The sequence below is a fragment of the Harpia harpyja genome, chromosome Z (genome assembly GCF_026419915.1).
Source record: "Harpia harpyja isolate bHarHar1 chromosome Z, bHarHar1 primary haplotype, whole genome shotgun sequence".
Lineage (NCBI taxonomy): Eukaryota > Metazoa > Chordata > Aves > Accipitriformes > Accipitridae > Harpia > Harpia harpyja.
The window spans coordinates 79,712,272-79,734,618 of NC_068969.1; the positions used below are offsets into that span (position 1 = coordinate 79,712,272).

The 22,347-nt window shown below is 39.5% G+C and overlaps 1 protein-coding gene across 5 annotated transcripts in view; it reads right to left on the reverse strand.

Moving 5' to 3' along the window:
• Window positions 1–22,347, reverse strand: part of ADAMTSL1 (ADAMTS like 1) — a 474,745-nt gene that overhangs the window by 146,615 nt on the left and 305,783 nt on the right. For all 5 annotated transcript variants that reach the window (XM_052776382.1, XM_052776381.1, XM_052776383.1 and 2 more), the window contains 2 exons: window positions 17,269–17,314; window positions 6,305–6,541 (listed from right to left, as the gene is read on the reverse strand). In XM_052776382.1, the coding sequence (XP_052632342.1) occupies window positions 6,305–6,541; window positions 17,269–17,314 (283 nt within the window). The remainder of the gene's footprint in view (window positions 1–6,304; window positions 6,542–17,268; window positions 17,315–22,347) is intronic.

The following is a 22,347-nucleotide window of genomic DNA, read 5'->3' on the forward strand; positions in this document are numbered from 1 at the left end:
TCATCATGTGAGAGAAGATAAAAAATGTGTGGTGACAGAACAAAACAGATGAATTGGCAACCACAGAAATGGGGAAGTCCGTGCATTTACCAAACTACAGTATGATTTTGATGAGCACCATATAAGTCTGGTTCTTCATCAGGATGCTGTGTAATGAAATGGATGAAATATGACAGAAATTTTCTTCATGTGAATTTCAAACAATCCACTGATAGTACTGTGGTCTGGAATAACCCCTCTGGAGCAGGAGCACCTTGGAAAACAGAGGGTGGTGGCAGCTGCCTGTATCTGACCCCTGAGATGATTGAGAAAGGGATGCTCCAGAAATTAGACCAAATACTTGTTAGAAGCAAAGGCATTCAATTTATCTATCACATTTTTGCCTGAAAACATCCACCTTATTTGAAACTTGCTAGAAATTTTAGTAGAGTTTATTAGAACAGGAAGAAATTAGAAAGGAGGAAAAATCTACTGTTACTCATTTTAGTTCCTGTCAGCATGTAGCAGCAATCTTCATTCTTTCTGAAAAGCCAGACACTTCCTTCTGCTTGTGCAACCTTATTATACAAGGAAAAAAAGGAAAAACCCAACACTTTTCAAACCTGCAAAAAATGGAGAAGAGGGATAGGACAAGTGCAAAAGCTTCAGCTCTTTCAAGCTAACTAAGAAGAAAGAAAGAAAGAAAGAGAGTAAGAAGGAGAGGAAAAAAGGGGGAGGAGAAAGAAAGAGAAAGAAAGAATGAAAGAAAAGAAAGAAAGAATGAAAGAATAATCCGGAAAGGATCCATGTTGTTTCCTTTTCAGAGAGATTAAACGTTAGGTGTGAGCCGCATGAAGCAGAGTGGAGAAATTAGTGTTCTAGCACACACGCTTACTGCAGCGATCCCCTCTTTCTGTTGCTGGGATGAAGTGTGATGGGAAAGGACAACCTTGATTTCAAATAAAAGCATAATATGAGAATTTTAAAAGAAATAGAACTGCCAATTTTTTCTGACATAGAAATGTATCATTAAGATAGTCAGCATGCAATACTATAAACAATGAATTTTTACTGCTAAGAATGGAGACCTAAGTTTTTTAAAGCTCTTGTCCTCAGTGAATGTGAAGGTGAGCAGGAAACTCTTGTTTGCACTTTAGAGCAAACAGTCATTAGTGAGTCTGAAATGCTGCTTCCACAAAGTATAGATAATTTCTTCTGAGCTTCACAGGTGGAATCGAGGATCACTGGCAAAGTGAGACCAGTAACTCCAACTTTGTTAACTCCAACTGCCATATGCAGAAATTGCTTATACCCTCAAAAACCCAATAATGGATTTAAAGTACAGGAATTTTTTTTAAACCAGGGAAAATTAAACTAGAAATTGGAAGTTTTAAAATGTATTGTGCTCTGGATCCCCATTAATTCTATCCATATAGACATTTCCTAATGTGGAACATTAAAGCCCTATTTCTCTTAATGAGCATTCTGTTGACTTCAGCATGGTGGTTCAAGCTAATTGCATTACACCAATGGGGCATACTGTATCCTGAGGTAAACTCAAAATGAGACACAAATACTACATCTGAGAAGAAATCTGTATTTCTTTAAAAAAGGAAAATGAAAAAGGGACCCAAATAACACAGATATCCACGTAGAAAGGAATTTAAAATGGTTAGAAGGAACATGACAATTAGGAAGAAATAAAAGGCATTACAAAAAGAGGTTTTCATCTGAAAAATAGTGTTGCTCAATCTCTGTCACCTATGGATTAAGAAGTAAAACTCCAGAAAGAAAAAAACAATGCTCAGAAAATAATTCCCATTAATTTCTTAGGTGTTTTACACAAAGAACGATGCCAAGATATAGCCCATATCTTCACAGAAGGTAAATACATTTATGTTTACGTAATATGGGGAGAGGCAAGACATACACAGCTTGCATGATTCCTGAATTGACACAGTCACGTGTACTGCCCTATGCCATGAAGCATGTCTGAATCAGCAGCTGCATAACCTCTCCCATACCCTACCTCTGTAAATAAAAATAATTTAAACATCTTTTTAAGAATCTCTAACCATACTCTTCATTGAATCAAAGATTCAGGGATACAGTTTGTTCTACACAAAAAGGTGGCTTTGCTTGTCCTGAATAAAATTAGAAGTCTCTTCTGACTTTAAGTTTAACTGGTAGGTGGCAATCATGTAAAACAAAGACTTCAGCTCAACAACTAGTAATTAAACAAAGACTCATAAATATGCCACTAAGCTACTGATAATTCTAAACCTCCAAACATGAAAAATGAAGGGATATATATGAAAGAGGGATCTTGTTATGTCCAACTATTTCATCTGGTGAACGAACGCGTATTTGCCAATGAGAGTGAAAACCAGCACCATTTAATCAGGAAAAAGTACTGAGACACACAGAAGGCAATACAACTAACTCTTCATTTCTGCCATTAATAACCTCAGGAACAGCTTGTGAGCACACAACAGGCCACTGGCTGGCCCAAATCTCCATGCAGAAATATCCCTGTGGCTAGTTCAGAGAGCTGACACTCCACTGGGAAAAATGCACTATGTTTACGTAAGCATACACTGATCTTAATGTCACTCTTACTAATTCAGGATTTTTGCACAGACTGTAATCGAATAGGCATGCTTATATGTCTTATAAAAGTGTTCTAGCTGAATGACATTCAATTCCTTCTTGGTTGCCAACTCCTAAGTAAAAAAATCATACCTAGGGGTGTAATCAGAACATATGATGAAAGTCCCTACACTTCTCTGTAATAAAGACAGAGTCAAATACTACTTGGATCAATGCAAGCCCACTAGAATGGCAAACTTAAAGTTGCTTTCAGTAGTTTTGCTCTGAGCAATCGAGAAAATATACCTCTTCATCCCTGAGATAGTGTAAGTACTTCTTGCAAAGAACATGTTAACAAACATAATTCTACTTTTTAATCTTCAGGACCTTAGACTGAATACAAATCTAAGGAGACTGCATTTTCTGCAGTTGTGACAAACCATGCCTTCATATTGTTACAGCTGTCTGCTGCACTGCCCTACATCATGCAGTTTCAGAGACATCTCATGAAAATGTTGTTTGAGGCCAGGATCATTATGAACGCTGTTGAACACCCAGGATCATTATGAACTCTCACAAACTACTGAGATCTAATTGTTATGTTTAGAGCACATTAACCATTTTAGGTAAGTGGTAGCCTGCAGCTACTACTGCAAATGCATAGAAATAACTTCTAAGATCATATTTTGTCTCCTCTGAAATGTACATGCATTCACTCACTACGCTTACAGAAGAAAGCTTATTCACACAAATATTACAGAGTGAGAATGCTTCACTTTGTTCTCCTACTGTTTCCCATTCTTGTAAAAGAGCCTTTATAGAGAGTATAGAAAAATGTTGCTTTCAAAGAAATTAATTCTGGCGAACTTCATACTGTTTACCTTTCTGGACTGCTTAGGTAGTATTAGCTATTGCTGTGATAGATAGTGAAGCAGCTGCGGTCCTAAAGCATACAATTAGGGCAAATCTAGTTATGAACTGTCTAATGCAGTACCTCTACTGTCATAAAGATATGACTAGCTAGCAGGAATGCACTGTGACAAGAATACTTTGAGTTGCTTTAAATTTAATGCACCCCAAAATATAAAATTATTCACTGTGAGGAATGCAGCATGATCATTTGTATTTTAATATTTTTTCTGGCCATGCTCAAAAATGATGCAGTAATTGTAAAGTATATGGAAAATGCTGATAAAGAAACTGAATGCTGAAGATCATGGAAAACATATAGTCATTGTGTTTATGCATTAAAAATTACTCTACCATTCTAGGTTATATAAAGAAAGGGTTAGTTTAACTGAAAGGGGATACTACTGCTACTATATTTGTCTATTTTTAAAATACTTACACTACCCACAGAAACAATTAAAAAATAACATCAGTCTTCATAGTTGTAATAGTGCAGCTACATTCAGTCTTCTAGGAGTAAGAAGTGTCATGAAAATGCAAATGAGTTTGTTTTAGTAGTGGATGCTTACGAGCTCTGCTCCTAAGGGAAGGTTTTCTCGGAAAGGTATGCTTCATATTTGGACCAAAACAGAAATCAGCCTGACATAGAGCCTGATTGCACTGATTCTAATTTCCAGGCGACTATAGGCAGAATACTTTGAATGATTTTCCCATCCAGATTTCTGTGCCTCCAGTTAAGTTTTTAAAAGATTAAAAACCACAAAAGACTGAAATTAGTCTGTCTCATTAGGCAATCTGAAATTTTGAGAAACTTGTGCACTCGGCTGAGGTCAAGAGGTCTAGATGATTGCCTTCTTCAGATCACAAATAAGATTAGCCCAGTAACTGTCTACTCTGTTTCATTTATTGCAGGACTGCTTCTAGCTCAGAACAGAAAATCAAAGAGAAAGGAAACAGGCAGGAAGCCTTCCAAAGGCACATAAAGTGGCTGAAAATACACTAGAAAGCCAACAACAAATCAAGTCTACATAGATTTGAAGGAGACTGGGCATTGAAGCATGAATGTAGACTCAAGTTTTTCTGAGATTCAGGTGTATTCATTACTTAACAGAGATGGCACAAATGTCATCCCCTCCATCAACCTGTAGCTTACATGCAGTTCAGGAGACTAAAGTCTGATGTAGATAGGTTCAAAAGAGTAGCAATATATAAATAAAAGCACAAAGGTAATATAAAAACAAATTAGGATGCCAATAAATTGGTTGAATGATCAATAGATCTCCATGCACTGTGAAGTGAAGGGTTAAAAAGTCCTCATATCTCACTTTTAACAAACAGGGAAGCTGAGGTCCAAGGAGATGTAGCAGCATGCTTAGTCCCATAGCAAACCAATGGGAGATTTTCCAGTTTAGTACCTCATCTACTGCTATGTGGTTTGTGACTTACAGGGAGCAATAATCCTCAAAGATAATGTAATTTCATAGGCTTGTGTTTTGGGTTTGTGTGGCAGGGTTTTGGTAGCAGGGGAGGGGGCTAGAGGGATGGCTCCTGTGAGAAGCTGCTAGAAGCTTCCCCGGCTCCAAGTTGGACCCACCTCCGGCCCAGGCCGAGCCCATCAGCAACGGTGGCTGCTCCTTTGGGAGAACAGATTCAAGACGGGGAACCTGCAGTGAGTAGGGGGATCAGAATGTGAGAGGAACCCCTCTGCAGACACTGAGGTCAGTGCAGAAGGAGGGGAGGAGGTGCACCAGAGGAGGGGATGCCCCTGCAGCCCGTGGTGAGACGGCAGGCTGTCCCCCCCTGAGCCCATGGAGGGGAGCGGGGGAGCAGATGCCCACCTGCAGCCTGGGGAGGAGGCCACGCCGGAGCAGGGGGATGCCCCCCAGGATGGCTGTGACTCCCTGGGAGAGCCCACGCTGGAGCAGTCTGTGCCTGAAGATTGGCCCGTGGAAGGGACCCATGCTGGAGCAGTTCATGAAGGACTGCAGCCCATGGGAAGGACCCATGCGGGAGAAGTTTGTGGAGAACTGTGTCCCATGGGAGGGACCCCACGCTGGAGCAGGGGAAGAGTGAGGAGTTCTCCCCCCGAGGAGGAAGGAGCAGCAGAGACAACGTGTGATGATCTGACCCCAACCCATGTTCCCCATCCCTCTGTGCTGCTGGGGGGAGGAGGTAGAGAGAACTGGGAGTGGAGTTGAGCCAGGAATGAGGGAGGGGTGGGGCAAAGGTGTTTCAAGTTTGGTTTTACTTCTCATTATCTTTGTTTTGATTTGATTTGTAGTAAATTAAATTGATTTTGTTTTTTCCCCAAGTTGAGTCTGTCTTTTGCCCGTGACCATAACTGGTAGGTGATCCCTCCCTGTCCTTGTGTCGATCCACGAGCTTTTTTTTATTTTCTTCTCCTCATCCCACCACAGGGGGAGGAGTGATCGAGCAGCTTCATGGTGCTTTGTGGCCAGCTGGGCTTAAACCACGACAACTTGGAAAACTTTGGTATATCCAAATTAAAAGCTAAACCATTATTTTCTTACGGTGCTTTCAAATGACATCTGCTACAGCAGCTAACTGTACAAAAGAGTTCAAAACTGAGAATACATTCCTCCAAAAAACCCCAAGGAAACAGCATAAAGTGACAAAATAACCTTTGAATTTGTATACCTCTTCCAAACAAGGTAGAAGAACTCAACTTAAGAGAATGAAAACAGATAATTAAAATGAAGACCCTAAAATGATACAAGTATGGAGGAGGAGAGAGATTGAGCACGTGAGAGAGATCTGAGGGGACAGGTCATGAAGAAAGGCATTAGGGTAGGGCTGCTTTCCTTACTTGGCACAAGCCACTGATGCACATGTCCAGGGATTCAGTGTAGCACCGGGTCCCATCCAGAACCTTTGGTGCCAGCTCCACAACTAGAGCCGCTCCTCTGGCCTGGCACTTCAGCGAGCACGGGTTGTCAGGGTCGTTAGAGATGGGAAGCCACTCGTAAAACTGTCCCTGGTACTTGACGTCATTGTGAGCAGAGCATTGCTGGGCACGAAAATCACCTGCTTCTGGTGGGCAGTCCTGCAGAAAAGAAAGAGGAAAAGGTCAGCAGGTCTATTTGGGACAGCCAGTCACAGTATCATGCAGCCGGCTGTGCTCCACAGCTGCCAGATGTGGAGAGTTTTTCTGTTTAGACAAAGACGACTGATTGAAATAGCTAGAGCTACACATATTTCAACTGGATAATTATAGCTTGCTTTCTTCTTTCTGCAAAAGTACTGAAAAAACATCAAGACCATGTGTAAATATGCTTGGGACATAAGAAATGCACTGTACGTGTCTTAATCGCAGCCCTGAAATGCTGTTGCTGAATCTCTTTCCACTTGTGCACGTATGTGGAGAAGTGCGTGTGCACAGCCACTCTCTTCCAGACAAATTTTCCTCTTTGTTTGAAGAGAAAGAAGAAAGAAATATGTGATTTAATTGTTTGATTATTTAAGCTCTCCTCACTAGCTTTTTTTCACCCCAGTGACCTAAATCAGTTGGTAGGGCAAGAAGAACCAGAAAAATGTGATACATATTTGCATTTCTTTAACCTAAGATTTCATAACTTGCTTAATTAGTGACTTAGTATTATTTTACTGAGAAGACCTTTAAAAAGCCCCTCTGTTAATCTTCAGGAGGCTTGTAAGACACATAAACCCTACTCCGAACCCAGTACACCTGATATAAAAATCAAAGTCCCTTGCTGATGAGAACGTGACGCTTTTCTTACTCACATATACTTTCTTGACATCATTTAGCACTGAAAACCATGAGTCAAGTTCTCAAGTAAGCAAGAAGGGCTTCAAAATCAAGAGATTTCAGGCAAAATAAACATGAGTTCTTTTTATTTCCTTTCCAGTTTTTGATCCTTGAAGAATGATATTTCAAGTTTTCCTGTGCAAGCAACCACAAAGGCTAGAGATTCATTGTTTTTTTTAGAAGAAACCTGAATTTCTCACATAATTATGGGAATACAGGAGCTAAGCTTTAGGAAAAACATTAAACATAATGAGAACTGTGACAAAAACCCAAATGTTGGCAATATGGCTGCCGCAGATTATTAAGGTCCCATAGACCTCCACCTTGCTGCTGTAAGGAAATCTGCTTCTCAATGATACCTGGTCAAATACCAGGTGAGATGAATACCTGCTATACCCTTTACTTGAGGACTGTAACATTTTTCTACAGAGAATCATATATGTTGATTATAGACTTGATAGGAAAGGATTTTGATATACATATACAACCACATAACTAGACAATATCCTTATAAGATGCCTGTATTCTCTCTTTGTCCTCAAACTACTTCATCCTGTAGAAATTCAATTATCAATAATGACAACCTTATTCACAGACTTACCTTCCCAGCTAGGAAAATCTTGCTCCTATTGAGGCAAAATATCTCTTCTGAGGTTTAAATAATCGACTCTGTTTCTCAGACCTTTTTCTACACCTTCATTCACTAATGCTTTTCTGCTTCTTTTAAACAGGGCAGATTGTTACAACTTTCAATAATGAATGGCATGGGGGCTGCATGTTATTTTATGACATTAAAGGATCATTGTTTAGTATTAAGGTCTAAAATAAAACCTGTCTTAAAAATCAAGCTTTCAGATCTCCCCTTGAAGCAAATTGGCAGAATCTTGGCTATAAATTTGTCATTTGTATACCCTTGGCCCAAACCCAGGCCCAATCTGGCCTCTCATTCACTGTAGACTGGCAATGTGGTTATGCCCATTTTGTTTGAATGTTGAATGATGTAGGATCACACCACTCCAAACATTTCTTACAGTGAACTATACACACATACAAGCCATGGTCTTAAGCCACAGATCTTCGGCTAATTTGCTTTGTACTGTGAGAGCAATTTTCAGTTAATTTGCTTTGTATTTGAGTGTGATGCAGCCCAAAAGTAATGGGGTCAAGCTTCAGTCAAAAGTTCTGTTGTCTAAGTACAAGGGAATAGTATTCCTGGTACAAAAGTTTAAATGGCTTAAGGTGTAAGAGAAAAAAAGGATTTGGGCTAAATCTTGCTCTAGAAGAATATGTATCAGAGAGCAATAATCCAGAGCTCATTCATCCTTTTTGAAAGTGGAGGTTGAAAGTCCAAACTTGTAACTGGAATTTTACTGCTGGAGGACTTAGACAGCAGACAGTTTTTCTATTCATATGTTATGGAAGATTAAAAAACCAAGTAAAATGTTGGAAGTATTTCAGTTGGATTTTAAAATCTCCAGAAAAACTTAGAGGCAATCAGGCCCTTTTTGTGATCTGGGCAAACTGTTGATACAGGACAAAATTTGGACAGCAGCACAGAGTGAAGAGAGCAGAAAAATATGTGGGAAATTCATTATTCCTTTATAGCTGCATAATTAGAGAAAAAGTGATCTTTATCTTCTGCTTTTAAACAGAGGATGAACAAGACAGTTACAATCTGACCCAAGGTCTGGTTTAGCTCTATCTTCAAATAGAGAAGAGACAAGGAAAGAGGAACACTGTGGCCTTATTTCCTGCCACAAATTCTTCTGGTGAATACCCTTCTCTGAATTTTTCTGTCCGTAAGTGAATACAGTCAGGTCTATTGGCTTGGCTTAGGCTTGTTGCAGAGATCCAAGCCAACTCTCTTGTTTGGTTCAAGCTTGGCTCTACCTTCGAAACTTCCTGGCTTGCAATAGCTTTATTTTTACAAAGACAGAAAGGCCCAATAAAGCACACGACATACAGAGTTCATAATCCTGCTTTGTACAGTATTCAATACTATGTTTGTTGTGTTGGATTTTATTTTTAAATCAAAGAAAGAAAAAATGTACAGTCAACACAACAAGCTTTCAGGACACGGCAGGTGACCAGGACCAATGTTAAATACTTCCAGTCTTTGATATCATGATCAAAATAAAACAATGGATTTAAATAGTAGAGCTTGTGTTTCAAAAAGTTTTCATGTGAAACTTGAAGCCACTCAAAGAATACATTCAAGCAGTCAGAAACACAGACATGCATACTTATCTTGGCACACAGATATAAAAAGGGTCACAGTCTGGCCCACCACTTTTCTCCTACTGAAATCCTGAATCCAAAATCTACCTGATGGCCTTGAAGGTCCCTTTCCCTCAGGGTGGAACTTTCCTTCCAGTTAAGAAAGTACATGTACTTGTACCTACACACATAACACCTGCATAACCTGTGTAATGTTTTTTTATACCAAATGGACAATGTTAAGGAAAGTAGTGGTCCGAATATTATCCATCATTAGACACAAGTCACTGAGACTGAAAAGGTAGGAACTGTACAGAACTTGGCACTGCTTATTAATCTCTTGTCCATGGGGGTTTTTTTCTTTCTAAACTTACTATTTACTGTTTGTATTATGTCAGTGGAGATCAGAGCCTCTTTGTGCTGGGCTTTGTGCAATCACATAATGAAAGACAGATACAAGCTTACAGCCTGTAAATGAATATTCTAGTTGCTGAAATAACAGATAAGGCAAAGCCAGTGTTTTGTTGCATATTTGTTCAAGCTGTAAATTTCTATTTTCTTCTAAACTCTTCACACACCTTTAGATAAGAGTCTTTGCTGTTTTGAGGCAGTCTTCCTGTGCCTCATTTCTGCAGTGCTGGCTCCTGGACAGGAGAAACTGTAGACCCTGACTCCACAAAGTCTTTTCCCCTTTTAAAAAAAATCAGCCTGCTTTCAGTATGTGCACAGGGGCTTAGTGGAAGGGGATCCTCTACAGCTGCCAGCTAGCACAGCTTCATTGGCCTGAGTGAAGCTATGTTTTACTCCACCTAAGGGTCTGATCCTGGAAGTTATTTAACAGTATGCAGTTTGTCTACCTGCACAACAGATTGACAGACAAAGGTGTGCCCACACTTTGAGACAGCCAGAAGTCACAGGCCAAGTCAGTGTAGCAGTGAACCCAAGGCAGCATATCTTTGCATAGGTTATGTAGTTCTGCGAGGTATTTTGCTAACCACATCCGCATGGCCTGTGTTTGGCTTGGAGCATGCAGTAGCACTGGCATCTGGCCGCAAAGCACTACAGTCCTGCTTCAGGTTAATCCAGCCTTGGTGCTATATTCAAATTGTACCAGTTTTGTTTTCTTTTGGAAATTATCTGTGGGGCCCTGAAGACATGAGGAACTGCTGCCATTGCACTCCTTGAAGAATCAGAAAGAACTAATAAACTTGAAAGTCTCGTCTAAGTCCATTTATCTTTAAGCTTCCTATTCATTAAGACTTTTTAGGGAAGAAAATTTCCAGTGAATAGGAAACAACTGTTCCACCTCTAACTCTGTGAGTCCTAGATGGCTGTTTCATGACCTTGATCTTGTGAAGGCTCATGAGATATTCCTGAAACACGGAGCCTGTGCTGGATACCTGTAATCTCCATTCATCCTATCAGGTCAGGATTTCCTCCACTGCGATGAAAATATATATCATTTTAAAGATGATCAGAAACCCCTTTGATGTATGAAACTTATTTTAAAATAAACACAGGAGTTTCATCTTCACCTCTCAGGCACCTAATGCTGGCCATATTATTATGGCTTCATTTGCTTCCTCACATCCAAAATTTTTTTTTAACTTGACCTCCTATTTGACCCTGTTGTAATTCATAAGGTCCATGGAGTTTTGCAATGTTTGAATCCCTTTCAAAACCATTTCTATTAATCAACAAACCAGTGGAAAAGATAAGATGAATCCCAGATGTCGCTTGATGGTGATAGGTAGATCAGATTTCATGGGACAAAAGAGGGTTAAGCTTTTTAAAGTTTACTTAGTGGGTGAAATGTGGAAGATCATATTTAAGCTACAATAGGTGGAAACAGTCAAAGAACCTTAAAACAGTTTACAATATATGTGCTTATATATTTGCAAAGGCCAAGAAAGATTTACTATACCTGGAGCTTTTCCTCTGTGCAAAAAATGACTAACAACTGGACTACTCTGTGTAGCATCTGACAGAACAGCTTATTGAACCAGTTCCATGAAGTACGCACAGCGTTTCAGCTGCACCAATTTCCCTACTGAGAAAGAAAGCATGAAGTCCTCAAGTAGAGGCTTGCCCAAGACTAAATAAGAACTTTAGATAAAAATACAGAGACTTAGGAGATCTAGGGATTTAACAGAAACTCCACTCGGCCTTGAAGCCTTGTTGAGTGCCTGCTTGAATTAAATTTCTTGCAGCCAGGTTTTTCACTACTCTACTCCTGTGAACTTCTAAATAGATTAGGATCATGCTTAACTGCTTAGATTGAGAGGGACTCATACTATAGCTTTCTCTGACAACCCCAAGACACTGCAGTATCTGACAGAGAGAAACATGAGAGAAATAATATGAATAAATGGGGGAATATCAGCAGATGCTTCTAGTCTGTATTAAATAAACATGGAACAGAGAGGAGGGCTAAAACAGTCAGTGAAGTATAAATCTAAACCTCCATGAAGGTTTGTCATTAGAAATATTTATAAAATCAATTACAAAAAAAGTATTTTTTTTTTAAGTATGTTCCCATTTTTGGCATATAATTCAACATGCAGCTTTTCATGGTATTTAAAAATTTTTGTTTGTTCATACCTTTTAAATATTAAAGTGTTTAAATTAGATACAGTAACTTGTATTTCAGCTTTAAAAACTTCCAAATATTTCAGTTCAAAACTAATACAAGTACCTACTATTAGAATACACTTTCCTAAAAGCACCATGGGTGCCACACTGGCAGATCAAAAAGAGATAATTAAATAAATAAATAAAAATATTATCAGAAATACTGAATTTAAATCTATGAATCATCCAGACTCCTGAAAAGTCCTGAACGGAGTCCTGAAATGCCACTGTAATGGAAGTGATCCAGGTTGTTTGGTCTACAAAGATTCTTGATGCATTTACACGGAATGGCAGCAATGGGGGGGGGGGGGTAGTTCTATTTTTTAATAGTCAAAGATTAACAAGTCTGCTTGTTGAGAAAATAGCAAATCCAGAAGTCAAAGCTTCTACCATTAGCAACATAATAAAAGCACTTGTTTCCAAGCACAAAGAAATAATTCCTAGACAACACACTAAGGTTTTAAAATGCACCCATTCAGAAACAAGATGATAGTTATTAAAATCCAGCATTTTGAAGAACAGACTGTAGTCACAATAAATAATCTGAGTTTGGAAGAATTTTGACTTGAAAAGTAAACTGACATTAAGTAAATCTGGTGTTAGCAGGGAGATATGTGTAGTAGTTGGGGTTTTTTTTAAATTTATTTTTTATTTAAAATGCAAAGTGGGAGTTTTGATTGCAGAAGACTTTACATGGCATTTCTAGCCACCAGAGGGTAGAAAAATTAAATCCTGCTAATCATTTTTGTAGCTCTGAAAAACTTCTGCCTGGTGATGATGCTTCTCATACACACAAGCCAATGCTTCTGAGAATTAGGCACTTACATGGAAGTTTAGGTCTGACACTTTCCAACAGGCTGGGCTTTGCTGCATGGAAAGAAGACAGTGTCATTTTGTCGAAAGTAAGATAGGCAGTATCGGTGCTGGTGTGTACAAAATGCAGCATGAGCTGATAAGAAACAGGGATGGAAGTAGCCTGTCTGAATGCAAGCCAAAAAATGGGGGATGTCATTACAGTTGGTATTTCAGCCAAGTGAAGAAAGCAAGGTATATATAAAAAAGAGCTGCAGGTAGCGTTTACTGGTGTTTACAAGTTTTGGTGGTCTGATTAATGGGATCTACCACCTACAAATTTTATCTTAGGCTTAACAGAACTGCTCTAAACCTTGTTGAAAGAGATATAGTAATATTTTGCAGCTTCCAGCATTGTCTATTTTCATGTCAAAAAGCAAAGTCTCAAGAGCAGCTTTATATGTAGTGTTCATCATCATGTTGGCAGGTATAAGCAAGTAAATATGAAAAGCAAACTCCTTTGGGAATGAAGTGCCAGTCTCATGCCTCTCATTTTTTTTTTCTGGTCTGATTCAGAACGCAGTGCAATAAAAGGAAAAATATCAGGGAAAATAAAAATGTTTTCAATCACAAAAAGGGGTTCGGTAATGGAGGAGAATGAAGAGAGGAGGCATGGAAACAGTACACATTCCAGACAAATTTTTGTGTAAATGGGGGAAGAGAAAGCAAATACCAGCATAGTGGCAGAAGCACTGAAAAAGAGAAAGGGCAAATGAGGTGGCATGATAGTCTGCTACAAAAGCTGGAGAGAACCTGGCAGCTAAGAACATGCCTAAAAGAAGGAATGAGAGCGTGCTAGCTTGAAAAAAACCCCAACAACAAAAAACCTACTAAAAAAATCAATCCGACTTGCAGTTTGGAAATATTTTTGCTTGTTTTGCATAATGTTTAGTATAACAACTCACCTAGATACAAAAGCATGTTTTCATTGCATTCGGAGTAATTGTCTAAAGAAAAACAAATGACTCGCTCTCTTGACCGCATGCTTATATTCTAAAATGGCTGGAAACATACTTGGAGTCAATATGAATAGTAAGAAGAAAAAAAGCAGACGCAATTCAACCCTAAACCATCTTCAGATTCCCTCTTTCCTTCTTTTACTATGTATACGTGTGGCTTTATACCTGTAATCTTTCCAGTTTCTGATCAACACCAGGCAATGCAAGCGGTGAACATACTGGACTGGATTTGTTCTTTTAAGGACAGCTCAGAAGCTTTATAGACAGCAGTATCAATCTCTCTTATAGTCTATGCTATGAAAATGGTTCAGCATCCCTAGAATAATACAGGTCACTGAAGAAACAGACACATCATTCTCTCCCTTTGCCTCTCTATTTCTTTATATCATTCTTTTTTTTCCCCTGTAATTTAATTTCAGGATGAATTAAAACCAGCTGTAGCAAAATCTTGCAAATGATAGTGCCTATGAAAACGTGCTCATTGCCAGACACCAAGAAGTATTATTCTCATTCTCCAATTTCCCCTTTGAAATAAAGAGTTTGCTTTTAGTATATGTGACTACCCATCCTTTCCTGTAAGAAGACAGTCATATAAACAAAAACATGTCAGTTCACAGAAAGACAGTTTGCAGAAAATAAAAAGACTGGTTATTTTGTGAACAATAAGATCAGTCCTCAAGTTATGCACAAGCTAATGGTAATGAAAGCTTTTATTTCAAGAGTCACTGGTTTCCACAAGAATCAAAAAGGAATTTTCCACAATGCATGATAGCTAGCTTCATGTGCAAGGGTGGAATGGGGGGATTTGCTCTAATTTTCCTTTAAGCAACAGACTGTCATCTAACAGATGAAACTGTAGGTCTCATTGAGCCTGGAAGTTCCGTCCTCCTGATTTTCAGCGTATTTGTGGATGAAATCTTAAAAGGCAAAGTCTGAGTTAACAAAAATACACACAATATTGTGTGCCTTTTCCAGTGCAGAAATCTATAACAAGCCATGGGGTTAATGAATTGTTTCCAAGATCCAATTTGTAAGTATGTATGTATCTTTGGCTTTTGGAGACAAAGACAATAGACTTCATTAAAGAGAAAGTATATGATTTTTTTTTACTATTCTGAAAGAGACAAACAGTATTTCAGTCGTACAGTGGTGCTGCACAAGGTATTTCAAATGGTACCTAGCTCCAGAAACAAGGGGCTGAGGACCACCATGGCTGTGGCAGGACCCTACAACAAGTTCTGATGCTGATCATGGTGGCAGTGCCCTTGCAATGACTGATATTGTGGATACTGGTGCACAGTATCTCAGATTAATAAAGATGATAAGTGGAAGGGCATAACATCTGAATCAAAGACTCAACATACTTTAAAAATAAAAAATACTTTCCCCTGAAATCAATGTCTGTGAAATGAATACAGCCAAGTACTTTCCTTACGACATAATGCTGTATTTGGAGGGCCTGGTCAAAGTATGATGCAGTCAGAACCTTGAGAATAGTAGTTTGATTTATTGCTAGTTTTGCAAGTTTACCAAAACCAAACAAACGAAAACTCACTTAATCCTTTTATTAAGGAAAAGAGCAATGTAGCACAATCCATTCTTTACCCTCTCTAAAAAAGGGGGTTAAAAACATAAATTCAGTCCTGGGTCTTCATAATTCAGAGGCAAAACTATCACTGATTTCAGCATAGTAAAGCACTTTTTGAAAGTTTCAGTTTGGATTATTTGGTATGAAATAACTGAGTTCTGCAGCTGCACGCCTCACTGCTATGTTGGAAAGCCTGGAGCCAGTATTGCCAAATACAAGGTATGTAAAGGAATTGCCTGAAAAAACTATGCAAGGTTTTATTTTGAAGGAAAACTGTTCAGGTGCACATTTCCAAAACAGAACCTAAGCTAAAAATAACATTTAAAAACTTTATTCCTTATCTTGGAAATTTAAGCTCAGTGATTCCAAAATAAGGGTTGCAACACAGGTAAAACCCCAGCCTCTCCGCATGGTGATGCAGGAACAGCTAATGGCAGCAGAGCAGGATGCTAGTTTGCCTCACTGCTCTTAGCATACACAAGGGCAGGTCAGAAGGGGAAGGGGACTGTGGGTCTGATTGTAGTCCAATTAGCCTTTAACAGTATATCTCTGTGTGTGTCTGTGTGTGTCTGTGTGTCTGTGTGTCTGAGATATTCCACAGAGCTACAGCATGCAACTTGACTGGCACAAATCAACCTTCCCATTCCCACCATGGTCGTGGTGTAGCCTAAGTGCCTCAGAGATGGAAATTGGACTGTTAATCAGCCAGCAGACCTATTTATTGACTACTCTGGTTGTTATCAGTTAGTGAAGCAGATGTCTAGACTGATGAGGGATTTCAGGAACCCAAAGGATACACCCAGAACAAATTTCAGAGGAAGAAATGTGAGAAATCTTATGCATGGGAGACTACAACTCAGATAGAAGCACTTTCTTTCATTATGAACTGTAGTCTATTGAAGAAAATACGAGCTAAATATGAGGGAACATATTCATTTTTTTAACTTAAACTTTTAAACTTTTTTAGACAAAGCACCTATTGAAAGGCTTCTGAATATGTCCCTATCAGGCATGAGAAAGCTTGGCCCAGTGCATGTTTGATTTAATTTTCCATCTTTACTGGTAAAACTGACATTTGTCCATGTAATTTGAGAGCTTTTACTATTCTTGGCACCCAATAAAACTTTCTGTATGAAAGTCTTTATTTCCATTTTCACCAGTGAAAACACACTTTCACTTCAGTGAGCACAGAAGTTGAAGTTTCTTATTTTATTGTATTGAAAACTGTATCCACCATATATAAAAAACAACCAAGAGCCTTTGGAAAGGCCAAAACACTGGTGCAGGCTATCTAAAACTGCTTTTCTAAGACATGCAACAGAATAGCAATGCTGGGAGGGCACAGGTGAGGAGAAACATACATGTCTTACTGACTTGTCTTCAGTCCTTAGCAGGTTAATATTCCATCCTGACAGACTCCCCAGTGTGAACCAGCTGGTTATCAAAATAATACTGGGAACACGAGTGGTCTTGATTCTGCCAGGGGGACTGTAAAGAGCAACTCTGAAGTTTCACTGACACTCTATTTGAAAAGACTGTGACTGCGATGGCTTCCAAAGAGTTTTAGCATCATGCTATGCCATAATCTCTCCAGTTTTTCAAGAAACTGACAAAAGTTTGCCCACAGTCCTGAGGTATGAAGGCAGTTTAGATAGCTATAGTAGTTTAACTATCACATTACCAAGTCACTTTATGTAACTTGGACGCGACTGTTGTATGTGATGATTTGTATCATATCAAAACTATACTTCACTTACCACATTGCTGCATGTCCTGTACCGGATGTTTCGCCCTTCACAGGTCCTGTGTCCAAAAATTAAAAAAAAAACCCCAAAACATTAATAGCTGAATATAAAAAGCAAACACGTGATGTTTATTCTGTCAGCATCTTTCCTACAATGATCGCTAATCACCTAATTCCCCATCAACCCTCTTCCCCAAAGTAAAGGGCTCTCTGTCCCCATACGGGTATTGAGGTATGAATTCTACAACTCCTCAGTTTCCTACCTTTGCTTTAAAAATTAGTTTCTAGAAGGCGGGATCAGTTTGTAAATAAGGTTGGAGCTCAGAGTACAGAACATAGCTGGAAATCAACATCTGAATCACATTAATAAAGCCCCGTGTCTCCCAGCTATCCACAATGGTTTCACAAAGGCTCAGCTCTGCTTCTACCCAGGCACACACCTTAGTACTGACACAGTCTCAGCAGCCAGGCTTTATCTGCTGGGGAACAACCTGTGCACTGGGAGGAAAGAAACCTGCCTGCAGCAGTGTGAAATGACAGGCTAGCAGGACAGGGCTTTTTCCCAATTTGAAGTGAGGTGAGAAGGAGAGTATAAAACTTCCCCCCTGACCCACCAGCCCCTCACTACTCCCAGATCCATGCTGCAGAACAGCATCCAAAGAGCACCTGGGTCCAACAGAGGTCAAGGAGAGCACGTGCCCTGACGTGCTCTCCATGGCTCTCCTTCTTTTCCCCCACAGCAGACCCATACCAGCCCTGATGCTGGCGGGAATCCCAGAAGAAAGGTCAACACCCAGGTATCTTTTTAGCACTCAGCAGTGTGTATTCCGAGTATTTGACCTTAGGTGAAGTTTCATGTGTTTTATGAGTTCAGACAGCATACTCTGTGGAGGTCCTCAGTACAAATCAGAATGCAGGGTTTGGCTTTTAAAGATTATCCTTCAAAAGAATAGAATTCCTTACATTTTTAATTTCTTAATTTCACAACTTCCTCTCCCACCCCCCTTTTTTTTTTGGCCAGGATTTAACAAGTACACATTCCTTGAGGACTAAATGCCTGCCAAGAGTGAATTTTTAAATCCAAACCATTTTGAACTATCCAAGAGAGAGGACAGCATCTGCATGCGTTTGTGTCGTTCCTTTTTCCTTTGTTTTTTTGAAAACAGAAGAACTTTTTCCATACTGAGTTAACTCTAAAATAATCTGAACAGATTTCCTTTAAATTATTGAAGCCATACTTCCTCCTACCTTTATCCACAAAACTTAATTGTGAAATTCCTCCAGCAGTCATTTACACCTATGTCAGTACAAAATCAGGGCAAAACACAGTTTTGCAAATGTATCACAGGGGTGTAAATTATCACAAGAGAAGATAAACAAGTAAATAAACTTACCACTTTTTCAGAAGAAATGTAAGCAGAAAGATAACATATTCTCTTGTGTAGCATTTAGCATGAAAAGGATGCTATTAAAAGCACAATAGACGTACCACTAATTCAATGCTTTTGTAATGTTATGTAATTAACTGAAGCAATTTTTGATCATTACAAGCATGCACAGAAGTGAAAAGTGTCTACAAAGTATCTAGCACTACAAAAAACAGTTTTAGCAGGGTAACAATAAAAATTATATTCACAATAGGCTATGAACTAAAAACCTGAAAATAACTGCAAGCAACTCCCCCAGCATCCCAGTCATTCCTGAGCAATATAGACAAGCTGGCAGAGATATGGTGGGGCAGGCCAAACCTGTTTACACTCCACTACATTCAGTAGAGGTAGTCTTGGTTTACACTGGTAGGTAGCAAAGAAAAAAGTATATGCAGCATGCAGGCAGTCCTAGTGCAGGCCTTGTACTCCACACGGAATAGCTTGTTTGCCAAGCTTGATACATGCTCCACCTATCTCTTAGAAATGCCATAAAACCCATCAGACATCCCTTTGCTTCACATAGACCTGCTGTTACCACAATTTATTAACCTCAGAACCATTGAACTGCAAGGGAAATTTAAACTTCATTTCGATCAGCTGCCTCACAGTTTCTTCTTCTTCTTTTCAGAGTTTCTTCATATTGTCTGTTTTGAAATGAAAACCCACTTATTTTTCAGTAATTCTTTCCATTAGAGAAAAGAATGGGTACTTTCATTAGACATGTGCCACAGAACTATTCAGAGTTTTCTTCCAGTTTCCCTTCTTTGGTTAATGGCCAGGGTTTTACAGAAAAAAATGTGCAATTCTGGATGTAGCTAGTGCTGTGATGATTCATGAACACTAGGAACCACTCTTCCAAAACTTCCCTTGTCCCCTCTCCAAGAGCAAACTTTGGGGTTTTGTTGCTTAAGCTCATTAGTTTCCCAGTTATCACCCATCAACCAAAAGCAGGTAAACTGCTTTCAGCCTAAGCTGATATATTTTCACAATAGATTTGTAGAGTAGTTTGTGTTTCAGAGCTATGCTGCTTCAGGACAGTATTCCAGATTCTCTTAAACTCAAGTATCTACTTTTGGATTCAAAATCATACGATTTGTAGGAAAAAAAAAAAAAAAGATGGTTAAAAAGACTCTGGGGAAAAAAAAATTAAATAGCGGGGGGGCATAAACTTTGATTTTCAAAAGTAAATTCTGTTTCTGATCCTGTCTATGCTTAAAATAGGGAAGCTGAAACCATCTAGTGAACTTAATCCTGCTAGAGTGAAATACACAGCACCTTGCATGACACCAGGCCAGACTAGTTTTTTTCCTCTAGTCAGGGTTCAAATTAATGGTACGGGTCCCTTATCTCAGTGTGGATGCTTTGCAGAATGCCACAGCACAGAGCATTTAACATGCAAGGAAGGACCACAGCAGATTAGTGAGACGACATTATGAGATACAGTCACCACACATCCTCTGACCTCTGTAGGATATAAATGAGAACTCATATGAAGAAGGAGTACACACAGCCATTTGTAAAAGTCAGAAGTCACCCAGAATGGCAAGTTCATCTTGGAGAGCACACAAAGAGTGGGAACCGTAAGAGGTACTTCTAGTCTTCTCTGTTATCTATACACTGCAGGGGATTTTGAGAAGGGAAAAGGTAGCTGAGGGTTTGGCTTGACAGGCAATTATTAGCAAGTGAATATGAAAGAAAAGCAAGTCAATGGGAATCATGTTTCATTCTTCAAACCTAGTCACTTGTTTCCAGTAAAGTTTCTGAAAGAGGTTAACAACTTTTAATATATTAAAATATTCACTTCTCTTAACGTAAACAACCCGAAACCCCAGTATTTATTTCTCCAGGCTCCAGTTTGTAGGGGGACTTAGTTCAAGTCGTGTCCCCCCCCGCCGCCCCAAAGGTCTAAAGTAGATGTGTATTTGTGCTCAGCTAGAGTTAGAAGCCTTGCAATAATCCATGCCAGAAAGAATAGCAACTCCATGCCAAAGTTGCCTTTATCTGTAATTACCAAAAACGATGAAAGAGATTTGCAGAGGAGGACCTCATCAACTCCTGCCACCCTCAGCAGTCATCAAAGTTTGAAATGCTTTTCTTAAGAAACAAATCTCCATATAAGCAAGCAACTATGAGCCAGAGGTGGGTTATTTCTGTCGATGTGAATTTTGATGCAACTGTTCACTACAGGGGTTTGAAAGATGATGTAATGTTGGACAATCTTCACTCTCCTTTATTTTCACACCCCTTGATAATCACTTTTCTGGACAGATTCTGGTTTCTGCACTGCACCTGTGAGAAAAATATGCTGTGGGCCTTTCTGCTCCCATGAGATCTTAGGCAGACTGTGTTAGCCCTCCCCTTTCCCTGGTGCCAGCAGGCATGAGACCGTGCTATACACACAGTAACACCATCTTGCATCTCTCTTTCCCCACCCTGTTGCTCTTACCTCTTTCCCAAATGTTGCACAGCGTTATGATCCCCTCTCATCCTCAATACAACTTCTGTGTTTGTCCTTATCCAGGGGAAAAAAAGTCTCTTTTATTCTTTCAGCATACCATAATGGAAATGTGAGGGAAAGCCATAAACACCAAATTGTTAAGAAAAAGGAAGACGCAGCAGGACTGTGTTGACTTTATGAGTTTATTTTTTCAAAATGTCTGGTTGGGTCTGCCCAACTTCATGTCCAAATCATTCAGTTGACAATATATTGAAAAGATGTGTAAAAATTTTTCCATATCCTTTTGTTAATAAGCACCTTGCCTGCCACAATGTAGATGCACTGGTATGTTTTGCCATGCACCTTGGCATTGCAACTGTAAAAATCTTTCATTCTTTATGTTTAGGAGACTGTCTCCTACAGACTTCTGCACCTTGTTGAAATAGTGAAATACCAGAAATGTTACAGGAATAGTTAACTTTGAGACAAGAAAAGTGGGCATGGATAGACAAGCCAACCTTCCCTAGAGAAGCCAACTTTGCCTGGCAAATTTAGTTACAGTTCTTATGAATATTCTTTCTGCAGGAGCAAAAAAAATAAACAACCAGGAGGCAAAATACCAACTTGAGTCACTACATGCAGGAAGCTGGCCAGGCAAATAAAAGCATGGGTACTGATCTGTGGCCACCAAAGGCCTACTTCTTGCATAAATAATGTTTTCTGCAATATTGTTATTAGGGAATCAATAATTCTGTTGTAAATAATGTATCATACTTAGCATGATTGGACCCATGCGAACCTCATGAAGTTCAACAAGGCCAAGTGCAAGGCCCTGCACCTGGGCCTGGGGCAAACCCCAATATCAATACAGACTGAGTGATGAATTGACTGAGAGCAGCCCTGCAGAGAAGGACTTGGGCATACTGGTGGATGAAAAATTGGATGTGAGCTGGCAATGTCTGCTTGCAGACCAGAAAGCCAATTTTATCCTGGGCTGCATAAAAAGAAGCATAGCCAGCAGGGCCAGGAAGGTGATTCTTGCCCTCTACTCTACTCTGATGAGGCCCCACCTGGAGTACTGAATCCAGCTCTGGGGTTCCCAGTACAAGACAGACATTGACCTGTTAGAGCAGATCCAGAGGGCCACAAAAATGATCAGAGGGCTGGAACACCTCTCCTATGAAGAAAGGCTGAGAGAGTTGGGGTAGAAGGTGGGTTCATGAGG